Consider the following 18,176-nt stretch of genomic DNA (forward strand, 5'->3'; position numbering starts at 1 on the left):
ACCCCCTGGCTGCTAGGTCTTTCGCTGCTTACCTTCTCCCCTATCCACGCAGCCAGGTCATCCAGCTCTCGGGACAACGTATGTATCTCCAGGGCCCCTTCCAGCTGCAGCTGGTACCAGAGTAGGTTGCCATGGAAACTCTCCCATCTGGCAAGGAGGGTGTAAGGCTGAGTCGGAGGTGGCCCTCCAGCCCCCTCTCCTGGCCCCACTGCCTCCCACTCTGGGACTGGCCTGCTATTCAGCTGCTGTCGCCGCTGGTGGATGGTTCTGACTTGCTCAGGGTCCAGGTTCTCGAGCTTCAGGGACAAGTCATTGACGCTCCTGATGTGGGTGTCATTCACTGTGTCCTGAGAGGGGGAGGGGAACGGGGGGAAGGGTGAGGGCAGCGGCAACACCCACCCCGAGCAGTCACAGCACGTGGGGGATCTGCCCGGGGCCCCGAGAGAGGGTGAGGGGCAGCGTGTTGGGGGATCGGAGGCAGCCGCACCCCCGGCTGGGCTGGGCGCAGCGAGCTAGATGCCCCAGCGTGTCTGAGCCTAGGAAACACGCTCCTCGGTCAGAACGATGATTAACAGAAGCTTTAAAGTTAAATTGCTCAGGAAAGCAATTGGTAAGAAAGCAAGAGTAAGAACTGAGATTAAGAATTGATAAAAGCAAAGCAAATGGTGGAATGAAATGGTGAGCTTGGGTCTCCTGGTGTCAGAGTGTCTGCACCCCTACGAGTCCTGGGCTGGGGCTGCTTAGTGAGAGGGGCTTACGGGTCCTTGGGGCGGGGGTCCCCGGCAGTGGGAGGGAGTACAGGGTCCTGCCCCCAGTAAGAGCAGCTTGTACCGGTGGAGCAGCTTAAAATTCCCAAAGTGCTTCTGAGGAAGTGTCTCGTACAAGCCGGGCAGGGAAGGGGGTTTCACTCCTCGTACAGACGCCAGAGTAGAGTCAGAGGCCACCATGGCTGATGTGTGGCTGAGCCGGGATCCCAGCCCCGCTCCTTGAGCCTCTGTGGCTCTCCTTCTACCGCAGCGCCTGGGCCCGAGGCTGTGAATTCCACTAGCAAAGGGGAGCTGGGGGCGAGCACTGCGGCCTTTTTACAAACCGTAGGTACTGGCACCGGAGGGAGGACGGGAGCGTGTTTGGTCTCTAACACCTGACTATAACTACATTTGTCCTATTTCTTTCATCTGGAGCACATAAGAGAAAGAGATTTTGGGGGTGCGTGTGGGGGTGTGGTGAGGAGGGGCCGAGAGGCTGAACAGGGGTTATGGGTAGTTGCAGTTTACCACTCCATCCAGGCAGACGTGCATTCTTTTTTAAAATTTTGAAATCGTTACAGATCCACAGGAAATTGCAAAAGTAGCATGGAGAAGCCCCACGTACCCTCCCCCCAGGTCTCCCTGAGGGTAAAATCTTATATAACTGGGTACAAAGTGGAAACCAGGAAACGGACATTATAACTACGAACTCGACTACGGGCTTTATTCGGAGTGTGTGTTTCTGCATGCGCACATCTGTGTGTGGGGGGTACGGTTCTCTGCAGTTTTATCACAGGTATGAACTCGTGTAGCCACCACCTCACGTCCCTGCTCCCTTACCTAAGAGGCAGGCGTTAACCCCATTTTAAAGATGGAGAAAGTACGGCTTGGTGAGATGAGGGGGCCTGCCTGAGCACATGCAGATAGTAAGCACGGAGCTGTGGCTGGAGCCCTCCCCTGACCCATGCTGGGTCACTACTCTGAGCGGTATGTCCCCCGTGGGGACATGGTGACTGACCTCTCCCCCACAGGGCCCCCTTACCCGGGCCCAGACTCCTGGGAGCTTGCGGAGCCGCCTGCGGAGCTGCAGACAGTGCTCAAGGTCCTGGCCCAGGTCGCCCAGGTTCACCATCGCCTCCTGTGGAGGCCGAGGGGTGAGGGTCTGGGGGCAGTGCTCTGAGCCCCAGCACCAGGGCATCCAGGCCCCAGAGCGGTGTTGGGGCAGGGGGAGGCTTTGGGAACTTCCTGCTGGGGCTCCCGTCTGTCAGGGAGCTGGGGAGCTACAGGCCCGTCCTTGCCCCCATCTCTCAGCCCGGCAGCCCCACCCCAGCTCTGCCCCGGCCCGGCTGCCTCTTACCCTTTCCTGGATCCAGGCATCTGCAAGGTCAGCTCTCCGCAGAAACTCCAGGAAGTTCCATCTGTCCTCCAGGTCCTGGCCCTGGAGAGCCACCGCCTGCCTCAGCTTCCGCCAGTGTTCCTGCAGCACCTGCAGCCTCCGGGAGACCTCTCCTGCCCGAGGGTGGCTCTGAGCCAGGAGAGCCTCGCCCTCCTGGGAGATAGGACACCCAGAGATCTTGCTTGTCGTCCAGCTCCCTGCCTGAGACCTTTCCCCTTGGCCACCCGAGAGCCCACACTTTGGGATAGGACTGGGGCCGAGGGCCTGGCTGTTACCTTGGTGACAGAGGTTATGAACTTCTCGTGGGCCTGGACCTCAGCCTCGAAGGCCTGGTGTTTTCCCAAGAGCCTCAACTTATCTTTCAGGTCCCCAGGAGGGATTGGCTCTTTCAGCTGCTGGATTCGCTCCTCGATCCAGTCCTGGGCCTGGTGGGGGTGGGGACATGAATCCCATGATGCCGGTGCTGCTTCAGTCCACAGAGATGTCCCACACGCTCACTCTCAGCTGTGCCCAGGGAGTGGAATGCTGGCCCCCAGGGCTGGACAAGGCAGTGCCGGGTAGATGCAATCCAGTGCTTCTAGCCCAGCCGGCCCCCAGCCACAGGGAAGGGCTGGGCAGGGCCTCTGGAGGGGAGGCTGGCCTGCTCCCAGGCCTAGATACTTGGCTCCCTCCCTCTGCCTCCCTGCCTCTCTCTGGCCTAGCCTTCACAGGCTCAGGAAGCAACAAGGTCTCTGCTCACAGTGTCTTTGAATCAAATGTTCTGGGTCCCAGCAAGGCCTCTGGGAAAGCCATTGAACCTTCCAGACTTCAGTGTCCTCATCACAGGGATGTGGTGAGACCTGAAGGAGCCTGTGAAGGTGAAGGTCATCTGTGCACTATAAAATGTGGCCCAAGCGGAAGGCACAGGGTTGGGGGTGGCCCTCTGACCTGGGTCACGGCCCTGGTGAAGCCAGTCATCAGCAGAGAGGCGTGCAAGGCTTGTCCCCGGCTCTCTGCCAGGTCCTTCACTCGAGCCCGATGCACTAGCACTGTGCGGAGCCGATCCTGCACGTTGGGGCCCCCAAGTGTCTTCGCCTGCTCACACAGAGCTGCCTCCTGCGGGGGAGGGTTGGGGGCTCAGTCTACTCTTCTCCCACGCTGGGAGGCTGGCCCATAGGGAAGCCCTTCCCTCAGCCCGCCATGGCCCAGGGCTGGCTGGTCCTCCCAGCAAGCCAGAACCAAACCCACAGCTCCCCCATGACCATGTCTTGTGGAGACAAATGGCTCTGGTATCCCCACAGTGTGGCTCTCTTCTTGAGCCATACATCTCACTCTGCTCAGTCAGCCCCAACTAGGCACCCTATTCCCATAGGCTGTCCCCGTACATCAACATTACCTGTGGGTCACCAAGCACTCTATGTCCCCTATTCAGAACTCTCCAAAGTTTCTAGACTCTGCCCTCTCCCCCCCCGCCCCAATTTCTGAGCATGCCCAGTTCCCTCTGAGCCTCTTACTTTCTCATCTTGGGCAGTCAGAACTTTCTGGAAAGTCTCGTGTTTGTGGATCAACTGCTCTACCTCTTCCACTGAGTTCCCCAGGGCACTGGTTTTCAGGGAGACCTGGATCAGCCCACGGAGAAGTCAAAGAGGCCATCAGGGACTGTCCACACAGCTGGGCCTCCCCACCCCCATTTGCAGCCATAGGCGCTGAGGCAGGGCCCAGCCTCCCATCGGGGAAAAAGCTGGAGTTCCAGGAAGCTAGGAAGAGAGCAGGGGGGAGAGGAGAAAGGGAGAAGGTGGAGCACGGGGAGCATGAATTGTGCTCCTGGGAGAGGAGAACTCCTGCCTCCTGGGCTGTGAGGATCTGGTCCAGGTGGCCACACTTTCTGAGGAAGAGCTGCTCCCGGTGCATGGCCTGCAGTTTCTCTTCCTTCTGCTCCCAGGCCTGGAACACCTGGTCCCGCTCATCCTGTAGGGCTCGCAGCCCGTCCTGGACCTGGGGACGGGCATGTGGGGAGCCCGCACTGGCAAGAGCCGCATAGACAAGATGGAAGCCGATCCTGAGGGAAGCCCCTGACGAGAGGCCAGTGGGGCGCAGCGGGGCAGGGCGTGGGGTGATCGGGCTCAGACGAGGTCAGGGCAGGCTGGGGGTGGGTACCGGAAAAAGGGGCCCACCTCCTTGCTGGGTGTCCCTACAGCCAGAAGCGCCTGCTGGCCCAGCTGGGAGGCCGTCTGGTGCAGCTCCTCCCGGGCCTCCAGCTCTGCCCGAAGCTGCCGGTGGGCGCTGAGCAGCATCGGAAGGCCACTGCTGGGCTCCTGGGAGTTCTCCTCTCCCTGCAGCTCCTGCCCCACGGCGGCCACCCAGGAGGTGTAGTCCTGCACCTGGGTCCCCAGGAGACGGAGGGAGAGAGCTGGGTGAGGGCTGGGCTGGGCGGCAGAGAGCCAGGTTCTGAGGCCCAACTACAGCCTGCCCACGTCCGCTCGCACAGCCGAGTAGCTGTCCCAGGCCAGAGCCCCCGCTGGGGCTCACGGGACCTTTTGTCACCGGGTTCCTCTGTCATCCAAACTAATCCTTCCAGGTCCACTAAATGTCCACATTTGCCGGCCTCGTCACCCTCACCGAGACTCCTCACCTTTTGCTTTTGGTGCCCCTCCTGCTTAGAAGCTTCTTCTCCTCCCTTCCATGTCCTCCCAGCTCACCTGCTCTTCAAGGGCCAAGGCCTTGTTTGCCTCACGTAAGGCTTCCCGGACACTATGACACCTCACTGCTCACCTTGTCCTCGGGATTTCTACTTTAATACTTACAAACTGTCTTCTGATTTGTGTTCACAGTGTTCGAGCTGGAGGGGCCTCTGATCCTTGTCCAAACACCTCATTACAGAGGTGAAGCAAGGTCAATGGCACAGTGTGTATGAAGGAGGTACTCACAAACAGAGGGTGACAACTAAGGCTCCGTGCCTTGCTCAAGCTCATGCTACTAGAAAGTAGCTGAGGAGGATCCCTCAACTCAAGCCCACGTGCTCAGTGCTCTGACTGGCCAGACATCCAGACGTACCCACATTCCTCTAACTCATGTCCACACTGGGTTCCCCTCCAGAGCAGGAGGGCCTCAGTAGTAGGCGCACATACATGGTAACACGCACACACACACGCCCAAGAGGAAGGAGCCCCCACCGCTCTGTGGAAACGGGCCAGGAGGCATGCCCGCTCCAGCTGGGTCCTGCGCTGCACCGAGCGTAGCTTCAGGGCCTCCCAGGCCTGCACCAGAGTCTGCTGCCTCTGCCGCACGGCACGGGCCTGGGGCCCCGGCCCCAGCTTCTGTACTGCGCTCGCAGCCTCTAGCAGTTCCTGCAGCTGGGGGCAGGTGGAGTATAGGGAGGGAAGGGTCATGTCCTCCTAGAGGCTGAAGGGCCTGCCCATCCCACAGAACCCCCCTCGAGCCATGCCCCGCCATGCACAGTAGGCCCAGTTAGAGGCCCTGCGGGAGTGTGGGAAACCCCGAGGAAGAGATGGACAGGCCTGAGGGGGCCTGTAGGGGCCCGGGTGGGAGAGGCAGCCAGACCAGCTCACCTGCCGCCCAGTGCCCACGAGCTCATGCTCCAGCTCCTCGTGTCTCCTCAGCTGGGCCTCCAGCCCACGCAGGTCTGGGGCCACCTCACTGGGGAGGCTTGTGGCTTTCTCCTGAGGAGAGGAGATGGCCAAGGCCGTCAGCAATAGAGGGTGGGGCACCAAACCGGGGGTGGATCCACTCCTAGAAAGAACCCCCTTCCTCCCCTCGGACTCGTACCTGGACCTGCATGAGGGCTTCCAACAGATCTCTGTGTACTCTGAGGGTGACCTCGGCGTCTTGGAGCAGGTGGCCTTGGGCCTGGGTCAGCTCCCACAGCTCCGACCAGGCAGCCCTGTCCCCGGGGAATGTGGAAGACCAACGGGAGGGGAGCCATTGGTGCAGCATCTCATTCCACCCTCGGCTAGTCTTGTCAGCCCTCCTCCGCTCTGGGCTGCGTCCAGGCCTGGCCCAAAGCTCCCCTTCTGAACTGCCTTTCCTGCCTCGGGGTCTGCCTGGAGCCTTTCCAGCTTCACCATGAACTCAGTCCTTTGCCGCTATCATGCTCAGCCCCTGATTTCTATGCTTTGTCGTCCTTCTTCCGTCTCGTGTATTCCAGTCTCAAATGTCAATCAGATTATGAATGTTCAAGGGCAGAAGTCACATCTTTTCTCCATTCCTCAGGTACTCAGCCAACTCTCACGGAGCTTCTAGGGCTTCCATCAGGCCAGGCTCCATGCCAGGGGTCATGGACAAGTCAGGCCTGGCCTCAGAGCCTGCAGGCTGGGCTTGGGGCCGGGAGGGACCCACGCCAGCTGGGTGGCAGCTAGGCAGTTCCTTCCCTGAGTCCCGGGAGCCAGGGGTTTGGAAAACTGTCCCTGGGGGTCCGGGCAGGACTCCCTGACCTGCACACCCAGCTCTGCCTCCCTTCTAGGCCACGGTCACCAGGGCCTGGCTCAGCCTCCCTGGGACCCGCGCCCTCTCTAGAATCCTTGAGGGCAGGCAGAGCCAGTGTGGCCCTCAGAGCAGCCTACCCTCTCTTAACACCCAGGAGCTGCCTGCACCGCTTGCTCCCCCAAACCTGCACCCCCAGCCTAGCCCACTGGGCACTCACTGCAGGTCCTGCTGCCTCTGCCGGGCATCGGGGGCGGCCCTGTGCCCAAGCTCCAGCAGGTTCTCTACCAGCGTCAGGCAGGCTGCCACCCGCCGGCCGCCCAGCTCCACGTGGTGCTGAAACCTTGCATACTTGGTGCGGAGGTGCTGAGGAGAAGAGGGGAGTGGGTGATGGAGCGGCCCCCTCGCTGGTGAGGCTGCAGGCGCCTCCTGACCATCTGGGCAATGACAGGTGGGACAGCCACGTGCCTGCACACCTCCTCAGAAGGCCTGTCCCCGCCAGTGCTCCCGATTCCCACAGCCCTGCAGGCCGGCCTGCTGCCCCCAGCCTTCCACTGGAGGGTGTCCTCCCAGCCCCAGCCCTTCTCACCAGGATGTGTGCATGGTCTTCTCCGAGGCTCTCCGCTGGCCCAGCCACCAGCTTCTGGCTAGCCAGCCAGCTCTGCAGCTCCTCGGCCTCCCCCATGAACTCGTGCAGCTTCAGAGTCCCCTCCAGCTCCCGGCCCCTGGGGGGACAGCCCGTGGTCCCCACCTGCACACTCTCCTGGGGACAGCTGGCCCAGCGGACGGGGTGGGGGGGAACCCGAGGGAGCTTATTTGTGGTCTCTGCGCAAGCCTGTGGCTCTGGATTCGGGGAGAAGTAAAACCAAGAGGGCCAGTGCAGGGCAGTGGGTGCATATGCAGGGAAGAAACGAGAGCTGGGGGCTGAGCTCCTGCCCAGCGGGCCTTGTTGTGGACTTGATGGAAGGAGGTGACACCCAGCAAGGACTCCTCTGACACATCTCTGTGGGCCTGGGGCCATGGTTTCCTTCCAACTCAGGGTCACAGTATGGGAACAGTCAACCGTGGCTAGGCCCCCCTATACCGAGAGCGGGTGCAGTGGCCCTTACCGTGTGGCTGCCCACTCCTGCAGCGCTTGCAGCTGCTCCCGGAGCCTCTCCCGGACCGCGGCCAGTGGCTCAGTGGCCCCGGGGCCAGCGAGCTTTTGCGCCCTCTGGTCAAGCTTCTCCAGGGAGCTCCAATAGAGAGCCAGTTCCTGCTGCAGGGCCTGCCAGAACACATGCATGCAGGCCAGGCGCAGACTGGGTGGCTCCTTCATCTACCCACCCATCCATTCAGCCATGGATCCTCAGACCCATCCATCTACCCACCTACCCACCATTCATCCCCAACCCATCTCTCCAGCCATGTACCCATCACCCACCTCCCCGATACTGATGGAGTTCCTACTGTTCCATAAAAGTGAGGACACAGGAGTGCCCTCAGAGGGCTCATTATTTAGCACGGGAGGGTAAGTGAGGCCAAGAGGGGGAGGGCATGGGAGGCACTGTACTAGATCCCAACAATAGACAGCGACAGCCGGGGTCAACGGAGTTGCCCAGGATGTCTGGGACACCGAAGCGCCACAAGGGCATGGCTCTAGGCACGCCCTGTAGGAATGGCTGAGAAACCCATGTCCAGGCAAGAGGACGCTACAGTGCCAGCCGGAACCAGGGCTGGTGGGGTCCTGAGAGTCCGAGTCCAGGAAGGAGGAGGGTGCTCCAGGCCTCCCTCCCTTTAACCAGGGGGATGCTTGCTGGGGGAGGTAGGTTTCAGGAGGGCACTGGGTTAACTCAAAGGATGACATTCCAAGTGTGTGGGGAGGGTTAGAACAGGTGACCCCAAGAAGGGAGAAGGTGCTGGGGCAAGAGAGGAAGAAAGCAGAGAAATCCCGGGGCTGCAGGGGGGTAAGCTGGTCAGCGTAAACCGGTCCAAGAAGGGGGCAGGAATTCTTCAAAGGGCTGTCTCTGAAGAAGGGGAGCACTGGGGATGGGCAGGGGGCCTTGCCGGACTTGGTGGGCTGGCAGGAAACGAGCTGGCCATATCTTCAGGAAGAAACAGCAGGGCTCTGTGCCTCTAGGAAGGAGGATGTGCCCTCTGCGAGTGTGACAGCCCTCTCCGTGGCTCATCGTCACCCCAGTGCAGACCGTGTGGAAGCTGCCCGGGACATGGTACCTGGTGCTTCCCAATGAGCCTGATGGTGGCTGCCTCGTCTTCACCACAGTCCTGACTGCTCACCAGGGGCTGCTTCTCCTTCACCCAGTCCTCCAGCTCCGACGCAGCCAGCACACACTGCCAGGAATGAGGCCAGCTCACCCTGATGATGTCAGATGGGACCCTCCACCACCCCTCGGGGACATCATGCTAGGCTCTCCCACAGCCCGCCCAGAGAGGATTCTGTGCCTATCGGGGACTAGCCAGCTCCTGGGCCAGGGTTCTCACAACTGATGTGCCCCCTGAGAGGCCCAGCTCCTGTAGACCCCACTCACAGCGTGATCCCAGGTGCTCTGCACTTCCTACCTGCTGGAGAGCGACAGCCTGCTGCAGGCACTGGGCCTGCGCCTCACATGTCTGCTCCAGCTCTGCCCAGCGGCCCTCCAGCTTCTGGCACTGCTCCAGGATGCGCGGGGTTTGGGGGTGCCCCGAGGCTGCGAGGCTTTGTCCGGAACCCAGAACCTGCTGCACCTGTCCCTGGTGGGCTTTCACCTCTGCCCAGAGCTCCTGCCACAGAACAGGATGAGAGGCTGTCACCTCTGGGGTTCCCTTAGTCACAGGGGGCCTGGAACAGAGCCGTGGATGCGGCTCTGGGCTCCATCGGGGCAAAACTCCTGGGCAGGGAATAACTGGGGGCAGAGACTTGGAAATCGGGACACCCTGATTGGTGATATTCTAAGGTCTAGGAATGGGAGGTCAAGGATCCTGGAGGGAAAAGGGGGCCACTACCTCGTGCTTGCGGCGAAGGCTCTGGGCACCATTGGTGCATGGGGCGGAGCTGGCACTGGGCATGTGCTCAGCCACCCAAGCGAGCTCCAGGTTGCTTAGTTGGTAGAACTGATACAGCCCCACTGAGGCCTGCAGCTGTAGGCGCCGGGCAGCCAGATGTCCCTGCAGGGACTCGAACCTGGGTGGAGGCAGAAGAGATGGCGGACAGTGGGAATGGGGGTGGGGGGCAAGGCCCTCAGGGCTTTCCACAGCCCAGCCAGGGACCCATGAGGAACGAAGCAGAGGATGGGGGAAAGTCTCATCTGACCGTGGGGAGGCAGCTGGGGAGGGCCCAGGGCCCAACCCTTCGCCCAGATGACCTGTTTGACTTCAGACTGCGGGGTACTGAGGATGCCCAGTTGGGGTCTCCGGCCTTCCTATCCCAGGAATGACCCTCCTTGTAAGGGAAGGAGATTTGGGCAACCTCAAGTCCTGTAGATGCCACTGCTGGGCTCACGGGGTGAAACCATCCTCGTGTTCACATGGTGGGGGGTGGCACAGAGTGGGGTGAAGATGGAGCAAGCTGGTGGGTACCTCTGTAGGTACTTCTGGATCTCTCCCACGATGGTCTGGGAAGTGAGCCCCTGGCGGGCCTGGCACACAAGGACAGCCACCTCGCCAGCCAGGGCCTGGCTCTCGCTTCCCAGTCGGCCGTGCCGCTTCTGGAGCCCCCGGCTCGAGCCCAGGTCCTGCCCTGTTTCTGCGCTCTGCAGGGCTCCCTCCAGCTGCTCCATCTTCTCCTTGGCAGCCTGGGGAGAGTGCAGGGCTCCGCGTTAGGCTCTGTAGCATAGGCTCGCAAGTTCTCGGACTCCAAGACCACACCGCCTGCAGCTTACCAGATTCCCCGAGGACCTGCTCGGGACCCCTGACCCCCCGTCGTCCACCTCCCACCCCCACCCCCACCCCGAGCCTCATGAACACTCCCGTCCCTCATGCTTCTTCCTCCACAGGGATTCTGGTTGTGCTGACTGCACCCTGGGCACACAGGAGACAAATTGGCAAAGCCAGGCTCCGCTTGCCATAAGCTAGAGGCCTCTAAAGACTGCAGCACTTCCCAGGGCTACTCCAGAGCTAGCAGAATAGCCCAGACTCCTCCCCACCCCCTTGCCGTCCTGCTTGTTCCCCCACGCCCCAGCCTGGCCCAGCACAGCCTCAGTCTCCCTCCCGTGCCCTGCCCCTCTTCTGCAGACCTGCAGCAGCCCCAGGAGCTGTCTAGCCTGCTGGAGCCGGTCCCCCTGCTCGGCCAACTTGTGCTTCAACTCTTCCCACTTGCTACTCAGGCACTGGAGGCTGGTCTGCACATCTTCCTGGGCACGGGGCCTGTCGCTCAACAGCTGTCTCCCCACCTGCAGTGGACACAAAGACCGAGGGAATTTTGTTGAGTTGCTGGTACCATGAGGGGCCACAGCAGGCGGGACCCAGGTGGCAGAGGCGGGGGGGCGGGGTGCGGCGGCGGGGAGGTGCAGGTAGTTGGCTACAGGTTGCATTCTCCAGGCTGCAAGGGCTCAAGCATTTCCTGCAGCCCTAAATCTGTGGGCAGAGGTGGGCGGGCTTTCCGCTGATGCTCCCGAGTCGAGCAGGGTGAGCCCTCATTGTTCAGGTGCAGGTGGTAGCACCGGAGCTGCCCTGACAGCTGGGGGTGGCGTGGGAGGAAGAGACGATGGAGGCGTCCTGGGCTGGTTTGGGCACCAAGACAGAGGGGTACCCAGCTGAGTGGGGGAGGAACCTGGGGGATCCTAATTCCGCCGTAACTGAGAATGAGTCTTCCTTCGGTGAATTTGTTCCATGAAAAGAGGCCATCCATCTGGGCTAGGTATTTGAGGAGGAAAAGGCCCTGCACCCCTGTCTGGCACCCCCACCTGCTGCAGGCCCTCCACGTGCCCATGGGTGGCCAGCAGCTCGCGCTCAGCTGCTTTGTGCCGCTTGAGTTGCTGCAGGATGTTGCTGGGCTCCCAGGAAGGCTCATCCGCTGCCCTCAGCCCCTTCTCCTCTATCCACAGCACCAGCTCCGCCACATCCTGCTTCCATTTCTGCCCAAGAACCAGGAGAGAATGGGTCTCATGACCAGGGGTGAGGGCTGATGCATGGACCTCTAGAAAGAGGGGTCTCATGGACCCCCATGGGAAAGTGCAGGATCCACTGTGCCAGGTGGGGCCTGGGTTACTGCTCGCCAGTGGGGGCAGGGAAGCTGAGACGGGGAGGGAAAGGTTTCCCCTCACGGTAGGAGGAGGCCCGGGGAGGGACGGCCTGGGCCCCTTGGTGCCCTGTGCCCAGAGAACAGGAGCACTCGGTCAGTTTCCACTACTCAGCCCACCTCAGATCATGTACCGCCATTTCTCTCCTAACAGGCTTATGCTACAGGAGGCCTGTAGACTGGCCCAGCTCTGAGCCCCTGTGGGGACTGTACAAATATGTCACAGAGCCCAGGTCTGCAGCGGGTGCCCTTGGCGCACGCATGAGCCTAGACTGTGGCCAGAAATGACGGGCAAGGGGAGTCGGCAGACGAGGGAGGGCAAGGGGGTTTATCAGGACTTTGGGTCCAGTGCTGCCTTCGAACAGTGTGGCCTCAGCCTGTTCTCCTCATCTGGAAACATCAGAGCCATAATGCGGGTCTCACAAGAGGGGCCATGAGGGTCAATGACAGAACATGTGGGAAAGTGCTTTGCAAACTATAAAAGGCTCTTCTGCATAGCGCACAAGTGTTAGCGCAGCCGTGGACTCCTAGGCACTCCTCCGGTGGAGGCCTCGTGCACCTGGGCTGGCCTCACCTGGAGCTGGAGGGAAGCCAGCAGCCGCCTCCTCCTCTGCTCACTCCTCTCCTGGACCCTGGTCCACTGTACCTGGATGCTCTGCAGCTGCTCTCGGACCCTGGAGGCCAGATAGAGAGGGGGAGGGCTCGGCGGGGGGGCTCCACTCCGCCCAAGGCCCACCGCAGCCCAGGGTGAGCCCTGCTGCCGCCCTCCTCCCCACACCTCCTCCCAGCCTCCAGGACGCAGGCCTTGCCGGCCGGGAAAGAAACATAACAGGTGCTGCGCATGCGGGCCTTGACTCACTTGTGCGCAGCAGGGTGTTGACTCAGGGCCAGCTTCTCGCCACGTGCCCGCAGAGCCTCTGCTCGACGGCCAAGGACACCCAGGAGCCACCCAAACTCCTGGTGCTGCTGTAGCAGGCCCTGGGCCTCCCCTACATCATCCTGGGGGTGCAGAGACCTGGGGTCATGCTTGGGACGATGGGGTCAGCACCATCTTGCCCATCGCAGGCCCCAGGGCCACCAGGCCCACCCCCCCCAACTTCAAAGCTTCCCCCAGTGATGGGGAAGCAGCCCTGTAGCCCCGTATCCCTGGCCCCCTACCCCAAGCTTGTCCTGCTGCAGGAAGGCCATGTGGCTGGCACAGGTGGCAGCAAAACCATCTACGTCTCTGCCAAATTTCTGCAGTTCCAGTCCCTCCTGCAGCCGCTGCTGTCGCTGCTCCCAGGCGGCCTGCAGGCCCCGGCCTTGCTGGTTCAGGAGCCTCAGAGCACGGGCCACCTCTTGGGAGTCTGGGGAGTCCAAGGCTGAAATGGCCTGGCCCTGGGCCTCCAGCTGCTGCAGCCTGTCCAGGATGACAGGCAGAAGGTCAAACCCCGTCGGCTCCCCTCCTCCCCCTTCCTCCCCTCTCCCTTGATCATTCATTTCAGAGCTGTGATAGAGGGGGAACTGGCAGGGGGGGTGTCTGAGGATGGTAGCCCCAATGGTTCACTCATTCCCTGGAACAGCTGTGCCCTGGCACACCAGGTGATGCGCAGAACGTAACGGCCTAGCATACTCCTTAGGTCTCAGTAGTGGCCCTGCTCCCTGCCATGTCACACCCTTGCTCCAGGCCACCATTCTACTGGCTATGCCAAGGCAAGGAGAAGGGTTCCTCAAACCGCATCCATGCCACCGTATGCTCATGAGCATTAGAAAGGGCGACTCTCAGCCAGTTGAGTGCACGGGCACACGGCTTGGGGACAGGTGACACCTTTGTGTGGATTAGAAAAGGCTCCACTTCCTCTGAGGTGAGGCAGCCCTGAACCATTAGTAGAGTCCGGAGGCAGAGGATGGGATGGATTGAGTGCCCACTTGGCTACCTTCGGGCTCCCCTATGTGGGCACAGCCTGTGGACTGTGCGTGGTGACCCTGCCTGCCTGACAGACCTGTGCCGTCATCCCTGCAGGACGAGAGGTCCAGCCATACTGAGGAGGAGCCATCTGACTCCAGGAGCCTGTGGGGTCTGCATTATCTGGAATGCCTTGGGAGGCTAGGCTGCCCTGACTAAAAGCAATCCATCAGGCTCACCTGGATGGAATATGGCCAAGCCTGCACTTGACAGAACCTTCCAGGAAGCTCAGATTCTGCCCTGCATCCCAACCCCCCACCCTGAAATATGCAGGATGCCTGACCAGTTCTTGGTTACATCCGTCTCCTTAAAACCTGCTGGACACTAGCCTGGGCTACTACCCCGGGTGACACCCTGCTTCCTGCCTCTCCCTCTCTGGTGGCCTGTCCCCGCAGGCCTTAGCCAGCCCGAAGCCCACCCTGTCTGCCCTCCCATCCTGACCTCTCCTGCCGCAGCTGGATCTCCTCCAGCAGGTCTCTGTGCTCCATCAGCAGCCGCTGGGCCGAGGCCACATCCGAGGCCACACCCACCACCTTCTCCTCGCTGCGCAGCTGAGCCCAGACACCTTCCGCCCACAGCAGCAGATGCTGACTCTCCCGCAGGAAGCTCCGCCGTGCCCGCGCTTCGGCCCGGGCCCTGGCCTGTTGGGCCATATGCTGCTGTCCTCGCTCCAGCAGTCCTTGCAGCGGCTCCACCTGTTCTTGCAGGGACCGGCTCTCTGTGGGGTCCGACTCCTCCGCTCTGGGAGATGGGGTCCACCGCCTCGTCAGTGCCCTGCCCCAGGGCCTGGGGTCCAGGCTTGGATCCCCCAGGGGAAGGGGTGGCGACTCTGCACTCCCCTCTCCCCCTCCCCTAGGGGCAGCAGGCCTGTGTGGCTCGCCCTTTCCCTGGAACATTTCCTCATGCTCTTCCCCCACCTGCGCCCCTGCCCTTCAGACAGCACATCCTGCCCATCCTCCAACTTCTGGCCCATCCTCATTCCACAACCCTGCTCTCAGTCCTCCCCTGCCTCCCAGGGCCCCGTCACCGTGCCAAACCCAGGCTGTACTTCATGGCCGCCCTTTGCAGGTACTGGACGCTGCTCTCCAGCGTTAGCATCTTCTGCTGGGCCAGCTGCAGGGCGCAGTGGCTGTCCTCTGACTGCCCCAGCTCTAGGGTTTCCAGCTGGAGGATCAGGTCTTGCAGTTGGACCTGTGTGGATCCACACTCGTGCAGAAAACCGCACACACCTGTGGTGCGCACCAGCTGCGTTTCCTTCTCTTTCTTCAGGGCTTCCAGCTGCCCCCACCTGAGCAGAGGGAGCAGGGATGTCTCCAGCACGGGGACGTCCCCAACCATCCTAGGGCCTTGGCCAGGGCCTCACAAAATAGCTGCTACCAGGCTGGCCATCCCCACACCCTCTCCTGTCTCTGACACGCCCAGTGTTTCCTCCTGGCATCTGGGGAGGTGGGTAAGCGGGCACGCAGTCCTGGGAACTGCATTCAGCCCGTCCTGCACTCCCTCATTCTTACCTCCGGCTCAGTTCCTCCTGCTGTTGCTGGATTTTGGGGGTATCTTCAGGATATCTCTGCTTCAGCTGCTCCGCATTGCTGCTGACCTCAGCCCAGCAGCCCCTTCCCACAGCCAGAGCAGTGAGGAAGTTCTGGGGAAAGGAAGACCCAGGCCTTGAGGGAGCTTCTTCTCTTCCCATACTGCCCTCAACACTACAAATGACCTCAAGACATGCTCTGCTGCATAAGTGTTTGAGTTGCATCCCTCTCGAAGGACTGGGATCTCTGTCCTTAAAGGGCTGGGAGGGTCCTTTAAAAGTTCAAAGCCAGGTATCCAAATTAGAAAGAAGTAAAACTGTCACGATTTGCAGATGACAGCGTATTATATACAGAAACCCTAAAGACCCCACCAACAAATTGTTACAACAAATAAATGAATTCAGCAAAGTTGCAGGGCACAAAATCAATCTACAGGAATATTTTGCATTTCTGTACACTAATAATGAACTATCAGAAAGAGAAATTAAAAAAAATCTCATTTACAATTGCATTAAAAAGAATAAAATACCTAGGAATAAATTTAACAGGAGAGATGAAAAACCTACACACTGAAACCTAGAAGACACTGATGAAAGAAACTGGAAAAAAACCCACAAATAAATGGGAAGATATAGCATGCTCATGGATTGGGAGAATATTATTAAAATGTCCAAACTACTCAAAGCAACCTACAAATTCAATATAATCCCTATCAGAATTCCAGTAGCATTTTTCACAGAAATAGAACAATCCTAAAATTTGTATGGAAACACAAAAGACTTGGAAGAGGAATGGCAGTCTTGAGAAAGAACAAAGTCAGAGGCATCACGCTCCCTGATTTCAAACTATATAGTTTACTATAATAAACTATAGTAATTACTTATAGTAATCAAAACAGTGTGGTCTTGGCATAAAAACAGACATATAGATCAGTGGAAGAGAATAGAGAGCCCAGAAATAAACCATGCACATACGGTCAATTAATTTATGACAAAGGAGCCAAGGATATAAAATGGGGAAAGGATAGTCTCTTCAATAGTGCTGGGAAAACTGGACAGCCACATGCAAAATATGAACCTGGACCCCTACCTTACACCAGAAACAATAATAAATTCAAAATGCTCAACACCAAAAGCAAATAATCTGATTGAAAAATAGGCAGAGGACCTGAATACACATTTTTCCAAAGATGACATACAGATGGCCAACAGATACATTCAAAGATGTTCAACACCACTAACCTTCAGGAAGATGCAAATGAAAACCACAACCAGAGATCACCTCACACCTGTTAGAATGGCTGTTCTCAAAAAGACTAGGAAAAAGTGTTGGCGAGAATTTGGAGAAAAGGAAACCATTGTGCACCGTTGGTGGGAATGTCAAATGGTGCAGCAACTATGGAAAAGAATATGGAGGTTCCTCAAAAAATGCGAAATATAACTACCACATGGTCCAGCAATTCCACTTCTAGGTGTTTAGCCAAAGAAAATGAAAACACTAACTTGAAAAGATAATCTGCACCCCCATGTTTGTAGCAGCACTATGGACAATAACCAAGATATGGAAGCAACCCAAATGTCCACTGATGGATGGAAAAAGAAAATGTGGTATATATACCCACCACATCCAAGAGAATTAAATATTTCTTTCATACTATAAAAAAGAATGAAATCTTGCCATTTGGGACAATGGGATGGACCGTGAGGGCATTACGCTGCGTGAAATAAGTCAGATAAACACTGTATGATCTTTCTTCAGTGGGGGACTTAAAAACACAAAACAAAACAAGATAGATACAGAGGACAGACTGGTAGCTGTCAGAGGTAAGGAATTGGGGGTGGGTGCAATGGGTAACGGGGGTGAAAAAGTGCCAACTCCTAGCTATAAAATAAATAAGTCATAGGGATGGGAACTACAGTTAATCATATTGTGTTGCACATTTGAAAGTTGCTGAGAGCGCACATCTTGAAAGTTCTCATCCCAAGAAAAAAATTCCGTAACTATGTGTGGTGATGGATGTTAACTAGACTTACTGTAAAATGTACACATGTATTGGGTCGTTATGTTAATGACATGTTATATGTTGATGTTCACTAGACTTACTGTGGTGATCACTTCACAATACATACAAATATCCTATCCTCATGTTGCATACCTGAAACTGATACCACGTCATACATCAGTTATACTTCAATAAAAAAAAAGAAAAATTCAAGGCCAGACCCCCTGCTCCTCCTTCCCAGACAGGACTAGAGTGAACATGGCCAGGTCAGGCACAGGCGCAAATAACGGAGAGGCAGGGAGGGAGAAGGGCAGGGAATAAGGAGGGGCAGTGGGGCCGAGCAGCTGAGACCCCCACCTCGGCTCCACGGGGGCGGTACCTCAAATGTGAGCTGTGTGACCTCCAAGTTGTGGGCCTGGGGCTGCAGCGTTCGGAGCAGGGCTGTCTGGTGCTCCAGCCAGGACTGCAGCTCCCCACAGAAGCCATAGAAGCCACACAGGGCCACTGCCTCCTCCAGCCGCGCCCTGTGGTGCTGAGGAGAGGCCGGCCCAGGGGTTGGCGTGAGGGTCAGCTTCCCCATAGGGCCCTCAGAGCGGTCCCGTCACCCCTCCGGGCAGAATGTGCTCTTTTGATCTAGCCCTTGGCTCTCAGATGCAGCCATACTTCTGTGGGAACTGGCTCTGCCTAGCCGGGTCCACCTCCCCTCCAGGCTCTCCCCCTGCAGCCTACCACTCCCAGCTTCAATTTGGGGCTCCAGGCACTCTGGTCTTTACTCCTCCAGGGCTTCCTTCCTGCCTTGGCATAGGTCCTGCCTAGGGCATGGTCTCCCCATCTCCCCTGCCCCCCTGCCCCGCCCGGCTTTACCTGCTCTTAGCCTCTCCTCGTTCCAGTCTCAGCCAAAGTGTCCTTTCCTCAGAGATGCCC

At 58.8% G+C, this 18,176-nt stretch overlaps 1 protein-coding gene across 1 annotated transcript in view; it reads right to left on the reverse strand.

The window, feature by feature from the left end:
• SPTBN5 (spectrin beta, non-erythrocytic 5) overlaps positions 1-18,176 on the reverse strand; it is a 44,750-nt gene that overhangs the window by 15,343 nt on the left and 11,231 nt on the right. The window contains exons 13-40 of the mRNA XM_028094438.1: positions 17,632-17,784; positions 15,233-15,363; positions 14,770-15,009; positions 14,163-14,462; positions 12,935-13,175; positions 12,636-12,775; positions 12,351-12,450; positions 11,442-11,612; positions 10,773-10,928; positions 10,117-10,331; positions 9,544-9,721; positions 9,121-9,321; positions 8,776-8,892; positions 7,671-7,828; positions 7,151-7,286; positions 6,782-6,927; positions 5,908-6,022; positions 5,691-5,801; positions 5,295-5,474; positions 4,296-4,502; positions 3,967-4,116; positions 3,636-3,740; positions 3,070-3,237; positions 2,418-2,567; positions 2,104-2,295; positions 1,789-1,884; positions 232-347; positions 33-147 (exon numbers count right to left, since the gene is read on the reverse strand). Of these exons, the coding sequence (XP_027950239.1) occupies positions 33-147; positions 232-347; positions 1,789-1,884; positions 2,104-2,295; positions 2,418-2,567; positions 3,070-3,237; positions 3,636-3,740; positions 3,967-4,116; positions 4,296-4,502; positions 5,295-5,474; positions 5,691-5,801; positions 5,908-6,022; positions 6,782-6,927; positions 7,151-7,286; positions 7,671-7,828; positions 8,776-8,892; positions 9,121-9,321; positions 9,544-9,721; positions 10,117-10,331; positions 10,773-10,928; positions 11,442-11,612; positions 12,351-12,450; positions 12,636-12,775; positions 12,935-13,175; positions 14,163-14,462; positions 14,770-15,009; positions 15,233-15,363; positions 17,632-17,784 (4,488 nt within the window). The remainder of the gene's footprint in view (positions 1-32; positions 148-231; positions 348-1,788; positions 1,885-2,103; positions 2,296-2,417; positions 2,568-3,069; positions 3,238-3,635; positions 3,741-3,966; positions 4,117-4,295; positions 4,503-5,294; positions 5,475-5,690; positions 5,802-5,907; positions 6,023-6,781; positions 6,928-7,150; positions 7,287-7,670; positions 7,829-8,775; positions 8,893-9,120; positions 9,322-9,543; positions 9,722-10,116; positions 10,332-10,772; positions 10,929-11,441; positions 11,613-12,350; positions 12,451-12,635; positions 12,776-12,934; positions 13,176-14,162; positions 14,463-14,769; positions 15,010-15,232; positions 15,364-17,631; positions 17,785-18,176) is intronic.

The sequence above is a fragment of the Eumetopias jubatus genome, unplaced genomic scaffold (assembly GCF_037043125.1).
Source record: "Eumetopias jubatus isolate StellerSeaLion01/CBP00866 unplaced genomic scaffold, mEumJub1_p1.0 scaffold_7, whole genome shotgun sequence".
NCBI lineage: Eukaryota > Metazoa > Chordata > Mammalia > Carnivora > Otariidae > Eumetopias > Eumetopias jubatus.